Source organism: Trachymyrmex septentrionalis, unplaced genomic scaffold, assembly GCF_001594115.1.
Source record: "Trachymyrmex septentrionalis isolate Tsep2-gDNA-1 unplaced genomic scaffold, Tsep1.0 scaffold19, whole genome shotgun sequence".
Lineage (NCBI taxonomy): Eukaryota > Metazoa > Arthropoda > Insecta > Hymenoptera > Formicidae > Trachymyrmex > Trachymyrmex septentrionalis.
In genome coordinates this window covers 3,922,721-3,930,049 of record NW_017305071.1, presented here as the reverse complement: position 1 = coordinate 3,930,049, position 7,329 = coordinate 3,922,721, and the positions used below count along the sequence as shown (strand labels likewise).

Here is a 7,329-nt window from a genome sequence, read left to right as displayed (position 1 = left end):
GCGATCATAAGCTTGAAGGAGGATGAGAGTTCCTATCGTGTAGTATTCAATTCTTTCGGTTGGGAGAAAATTGTAGACTGCAGGACGCAGTATGCACTTGGTCAGATCGTCAAAGAGTATCCAAAGACCCGCGAGATCACCGTCAATATCAGATCCGCGGAAGTCGAGAGGGAGGAACAACAGACGCATAAATATACCTATGTTCATAGTTACGATCTATCATCTTGTACATTAAGCGAGGACATTAATGCCTACGATCTCAACAAATGTGTCGTGCTGCCGGCCGATTTTCGTCGCTCCACTCCGATAATGAACTCTGCGAATTCTGATCTACTTCACACACATCATGCGACGAGCATCACCTTAACAAATATCGATTTTGACAAGCACGAATGTATGCCGTATATTTGCGTTCTATTGCGGCATATTAGAAAGGTATTCGGTTCGACTAATACAAAAATACCCGAGTGGCTTAGATATTTCCTCATCACCATGCAGCGCAATCATCTTCATGCTAATATTCAGCTGTTCATGCTAAAAATTATTTCAAACACGGCAGACGAGGTGTTCAAGCCCTACGCCCAGTTCGCGCTGACAGAAATCATCAAGATTATCGCTAACTATTTGCAAGGAAACAACAATTTGAATTACATTATCACGGACGTTTTGGAGATACTGATGAATTGGCACGATGTAGCTATACCAAATAACGAAGATAGTAAAGCAGAGGCACAAAGACTTTTTGAGATATTTATTGACAAAGTATTCAAAAGAAAATCTGACGATGAAGACCGTGTCTACAACTACAATCTCAATTTGTTAAGGACCATGGTGGAAAAGTGGCGCGGTTGCTTGCGAATACCGAGCGATTTTCTAAACCGACAAATAACATCCGCGCCGTCGGCTGCGGTGTATCTTATCCTGGTATCTCTCAACAATAATATGACGGAGGAGATTGTTATTAGAGATGATATTGTCAATTTTCTACTGGAGCAGTTGAAAAATTGGGATACACCTGATTCGGATAAGACGCCTCTGTACTGCTGTGAGTGTCTTGGCTTATACCTACGTTTTCTAGATAACAACAGTCGCGATGAGATTGAAAGAGATAACAAGAAACACTTGGTGAAGGAGAAAATTTCCAACATCCTCAGGTTACCCCAGAATCGCATAGACAAACAAGTGAAACGCGTCGCTGTTCTCTGCCAAACTTATCCCGAGGTAGCCCAGGATTATATCAATATCGCGACCAGAGCCATGTATACGACAAAATATTCGACGAAATGTTTAGAAATATTTGCGTTAGCGATACCCAGGCTCAACGTGGAGGACGTCATGACAAATCTGTACTACATAAGGCTGCAGAAGATCTTAGAGACTCGGATGTCGTCCTGCGAGAAGATAGCATTGCGAATCGTCCGCGACGTGGTGGAGATCTTGCCGATGCAAAATCTGCTGCCTTATAAACAGGTGATCTTATACATCAAGGACAATATCACGGAACACCGGGAACTGGTCTACGACATACTCATGAGGATCCATAAGAGATGTTCAGCGGACATCACAGTGAATGACAATGCAATCGTACAAGATCTACTGTCCGTTAGTAAGCGAAATTTATTGGCCGGTCTGTTGGACCCGTCTCCCGATCTGCAGGACAGAATACTGAAGTTCTGGATAGAGGAGATGAAGCTGGACACAGAGGAATTGAAGAAACGATTAGTCTCGCCTTTGACCATTCTTTCGTCGCAACTGATAACGGAAGAGGACGCATTCGCACCTTTCGTAGCGTTGCTGATGTTGCAACAGGCCACTAAATCAATACGTTACACCGAGAAGATATTCGATGAGCCTCTGTCTAACAGCAGCCGCTTCGAGGAATATAAGATAGCCGTTTCCTGGCGAAGGCGGAACCTGAGCTACGTAACGCCAATGTTCGTCGACTCACTCGCATCCCAAATGAGCTACAGCATCTTCTCTCAGAGTGTCGATAACGATTTAAGCGGGATCTGTATGACTCCTACATTCTCTTATCCACGTCTCTTGCCAGGTTTACGCGCAACGCAGGATCTGCAATTCGAGCCGACTCTTGATGACGACGATAACGCCGCGGATGCAACCACAACGCTTGATATATCGCACGACACTGGATTTGATCGAACGATAATCGCGTCCTCGTCGAAACAACCGCTATGGACTGCAGGACGTCAGAGATTCACCAGGATTCTGGCGAATACGTCAAATACCACGAACAACTTCCGTAACGCGCAAATACGAAGAAATGCGCAACAAGAAGAAAGAATACAGCAGGAGAACATCAGACAAAGAAGCACCGTAAAATTGTATAGGTAAGATTATTTGACTTGACACCTTTTTTAAATCAATTCCGAATAATTACAATATACTAATGTTTTTTTTTCTACTTTTATCCAGAAACTATAGGATCGGAGAATTACCCGACATCGAGATAACTCACAAGAGTTTTATCGTATTGCTTCAACAGTTGGTCAAATTGGATCGGCTGATCTGCAAAGATGTGATCGTGTCCCTGTTCTGTTCACTGACCAAGAAAACGACTAATCAAGAAAATATCCGTCAGACCATCGTGGACAGTCTGAAACGAATTCTACATGATTTGTGCGAAAAGGACAGTTCTTTCAACGCTGTTATTTTAGAAACGTTACTAAAGTTGAGTCAAGACGCTGCTACAATCATCAACTGCGATCCGCAAGACGTGATGAAAGCATCTAAGGCAAATCATTTGAACGCTATCGGCATTCTTCTTTTGGAACATAATTTACTGCCTGATGCGCAGGAGGATGACTCGTCGCCCACATCAAGCAAGAGAATGCGACTACACGACGATGCAATTCGCTACGAGGAGACTAATAAGTGGATGCAATTAGCATCTCTCTATAAATCTCTGAATGATGTTGATGTCGTTTTAAGTATCTTCCGAAGACAACAATTTTTCGGTCAGAACGTGCAGGTAATTTTTATGGCAGTAGATCGACGTAAATAGTTTTTATCGAATTAATTTGGATATAACGAGATCAAAATAGTTTCTTTTATTCATAAGAAAAATTATTGGCTTTTATTTTTATACGTTCTTTCCATTTAAAGAATAGTTTTTCTATCCTTCTTTTTAAAAAGTCAGATATATAATTTCTGTCGAAACATGAACTTGTTTAATAAAATAGGATTTATTGGCAGTAAAAATCATGTTATTCAGATTATATAAAGATTATATAAAGATGTTATTCATCATTCTTTGTTTAGGAAGCAGCTCTCGCGGAGGTGAACGGCGATTGGATTCGAGCGAAAGATGCGTTTACGAAAGCTTATGAAGGAACAACAGATCCTTCAATAAAGGAACACTGCCTGCAAGGATTACTTGAGGCAGTGAATAATCTCTGTGACTGGTCAGCGATCGACAAACTTGTGAAGAACCGTGCGAGAAATGAGAACTTACGCAATATCTGGAACGATGCATGGAAAGACTGGATGATCCCATGTGCTTGCGATGCCTATGTACATATGATGTCGGAAGAGAGAGATTTGGTGGTGAGCGATATGGAGACTATCAAATCGTGGATATATACTCGAGAAAAATTGCAACATCTTATGCCCTTGACGGGCGAAAATCTAGTGATATTTTTGCTCAATTTTGAGGATATGAGAAAGGCAACCGATCTGTTAAATGATCTCTTGGATATGACAGGAAAGCAATGGGTTGGACTTAATCCCCTTTGTACCGAGCTGCGAATACGCAAATTATTCAAGCTCCAAATCATGAACGATCTCGACGCTTCGCTCAAAATTCTTCGATGCACGAACAGAGCAGAGTACTTGAACAGAACGATCGCGCTGTTGAATTTATGGTCGATGAAAACGACCACAATTCGAGACAATCTTATTCAGTGGAACAAATTAGCTGCTAATCGAGCATATTCCTCGATGTTGTTCCAAAACAAATGTAGAAAACGGGAAGTGACAAAGCGGTGTTATCAAATGAACCATCAGCTCCGATTAGGCATCATCAACGCAGCGTTGAATCAAAAACATCGATATATCGCCGAGAAACATCTGAATTATATAAGTGAAGCATTTTCTGAGGAGAACGTTAGTCACTTGGATATGGGTAATAACTTAATATGGCTTAAAGCTAGACTCGAGTCTCTATTCGCCGACGTTGAGACCAACATTTTAAAGAAAATGTCCAATTACACTGATTCCTGGAAAAACTCGCATAGATTATTGAACGGCGAGCTCGGTGCTGATATAAGTAATGCCATCAAAGAACATATCAGCACAATGGCTTCGAAGATCGAATTCTTGAGCAGGGAGAACCAGGAGTTTTCGATAGCATTGGAGTACAATACCAAGATCCTGCGGGACATAGGAAACATAGGACATAAAGAAGAAATAGCAACGGTACCAGGAATACCAGTGGATCTGGATAAAATCCGAAAATATTTGCTGGGTTACAGTTTGAAGAAGCTACAATCTTGCTGCGAGGACACGACCACCGCCAACGTTGGCAAGCACTATTGCGCCCTGGCTAAACACTGTTACGGTAGACTAATGAGTACTGACATAGAAAGCGACGAGATCTTCCAAGAATTTCTGTTGTCCACTTTGAAATCCATGTATCATGATTGTCTCGAAGCTACGCATTACTTCCCTTGCTTGCTGAGACCTGAACGATTACAGAACGATGAGATACGAGAAATGTTCGTCCGAGAATGTGACGAATTGCGACCATGGTTGTTTTTACGCTGGCGGGACTTGCTCTTTTCCCATCTGGGAACACCGTCGATCTCAACCGCGATTATGCCGATCATCAAGAGACTCGCCAAGGCTTATCCCGATGCGATTATCTATAATTATTACCTTACTATCGAGAAAAACCCCAGTATTCTTGAGGATGTGAACATTCGACAGATACGCTTGCTCTTACACGACAAAGCGAAAGAGTACGAGCGGTTCTTGCAAGCGATACAATACGTGGTGCAACCTCAACTATATTTGAAACACTACCTTGACAAGGTGATGAATACAGGGAATATAACGACCATCGAATCGCTGTTACAAAAAGTCTATCCGAATTCCAGCACAAACGCGATAGAAGAAAAAAACCTGCGACCAGGCGCTATTTTTAAAGAAATTGCAAAATACGAGAGCGTCATAAGATCCTTGAATCCAGATGATCTTGATATGCGAAAAGGAATGACAAAACTGAAGGGCATTCAATTAAAATTGATCGAGTCAATCCAGAGGCAGAACAATAAAAACAATAGGAGGGAAACTACAAGCAAGCTGAAGAATTACAGCCTGTTTTTGTATGAATACGTCGGTGGCAGTATTGAGATACCAGGACAATATACCGGTGATAGGGAACCCATACCGCGTTACCACGTGAAGATTGCGCGGTTCGAGCCGCAGGTGAAGATCATGCAATCGCTGCGCAAGCCGATTCGCATCAACATAATAGGCGACAATGGCAAGGAGTACAAGTTTCTAGTGAAATTTGGCGAAGATCTAACGATAGATCGGGGCTTACAGCAACTGTATTCCACTATGAACAGAACGTTGCGCAACGATCCCAGCTGCAGACAGAGGCACTTAGCCATCGACACGTACGAGGTAATACATGTTTATCCTCCAACTTAGGTACTGTCTATATGTCTTTGCTATTGTAAATTTTTCTTTTGCAGGTGATTCCAATATCGAGCTCGTACGGTCTCATACAATGGATTGAAGATACAAGATCTCTGAATGAATTGATATGCTTAACTCTGTCAGATAAGGAGACAAATTGTTGCCAGAATATTGTTAAGAAATATGCGGAGTGGATACAGAAAGCGGCGCCCGAAAAACGGCTGATCCGCGATTTTTATATAGAAGCTGTATCTAAGTACAGCCAGCAAGCGGTCACAGAGAACATGAATCACCTGATTAGAGAGACGAAGCAAACAGCTCTACGTGATGCGTTTAATTTGATCAGCCCGTCCCCTGAGTGCTTCGTTACGCTGCGACGCAACTTCATCATCAGTTACGCGACCATGTGTGTGGCGCATTGGCTCGCAGGAATCGGTGATCGTCATCTACAGAACACTCTGGTGCACGTCGCGACCGGACGTTGCTTAGGCATCGATTTTGGTCACGCTTTCGGCAGTGGTATAGGCGCATCGGTACCGGAACTCGTACCGTTCCGTCTGACACCGCAAATTCTTGAGCTGCTACGACCCTTCACAGAGCGGGACCTCCTAGCGACGATCATGACTCATACAATGCAGGCCTTGCGCGATGACCAAGGTCCGATCCTCGCTTGCATGGACATCTTCGTTTGCAAACCCGTTCAGTGGTTGAACATCAATGACGACGAGATAATGAGAAATGACGATGAAAATATTAACGCAGGTATAAAAGAATATACAAATTGTGATGTGAGAAGGTTATGTAAATTTTATAAAATGATTAATTTGATAAATAAGACTTTGATAAATAATCGACTTTTGATGGCAAGAGTAAAATAATGTCATAAAAATTATAGGGCTATTCAGAAAAAATATTTTTTTTTAAATCATAAATATAAAGATATTTATAGGATGTATTATAATTGTGTGTGTGTGTGTGTGTGTGTGTGTGCGTGCGTGCGAAAAATAATAAGAATTAGATACACTATACAGTATTGTAAAAGAAATCCATCATTCTTGTCATCAAATGTATATAAGAGGAATAACACATTTTATGATTCGCAGATTTAACATGGTCCAAGAAAAATATTGAGATAGTTGCGAAAAAGTTAAATGGAATCCATCCTTCAATCATTACATTAGAGCAATTAAATGACACTCGAAAAAAAAGAGCAATTAACGATAGACACTTTGCGAAATATTATGCCATTGTCTCAGGCAATGATGAGATCAAACAAGCGCGAGCGGATATAAAGAGGGACCATTTGACTTCTATAGAACAAGTAATTTTATTATTAAAAATTCATTAGTGAATCTATTTTTATGGCTCACTATTAATGATCGATCATGTTTTAGGTGGATTGTTTATTGGATCAAGCAAAAGACTTGAATGTCTTGGGCCGTATGTATCAAAATTGGAGACCTTGGCTATAAGGCTGCGTAATATTTATAAAATATATGACTTATATTTGAAGTATTATTAATTTAAAAGTATAAAAATTTTTTAAATTAAATCTAGGAAGCTTAAACAAAATTTATTTATGCTAAAGAAAAAATTATTACAACATTAATTGGAGAAAAATTAAACTCTTATAATTATATATTAAAGATATGCATACATATATATATA

At 40.7% G+C, this 7,329-nt stretch overlaps 1 protein-coding gene across 1 annotated transcript in view; it reads left to right on the top strand.

Annotated features, from left to right (window-relative positions):
* The window catches only part of LOC108746933 (DNA-dependent protein kinase catalytic subunit-like), a 13,712-nt gene extending 6,550 nt beyond the window's left edge, over positions 1-7,162 (top strand). The window contains exons 9-14 of the mRNA XM_018484058.1: positions 28-2,348; positions 2,434-2,989; positions 3,280-5,646; positions 5,718-6,423; positions 6,765-6,982; positions 7,056-7,162. Coding sequence (XP_018339560.1) covers positions 28-2,348; positions 2,434-2,989; positions 3,280-5,646; positions 5,718-6,423; positions 6,765-6,982; positions 7,056-7,133 — 6,246 coding nt within the window. The 3' untranslated portion in view covers positions 7,134-7,162. The remainder of the gene's footprint in view (positions 1-27; positions 2,349-2,433; positions 2,990-3,279; positions 5,647-5,717; positions 6,424-6,764; positions 6,983-7,055) is intronic.
* The last annotated feature ends 167 nt before the right edge of the window (positions 7,163-7,329 follow it).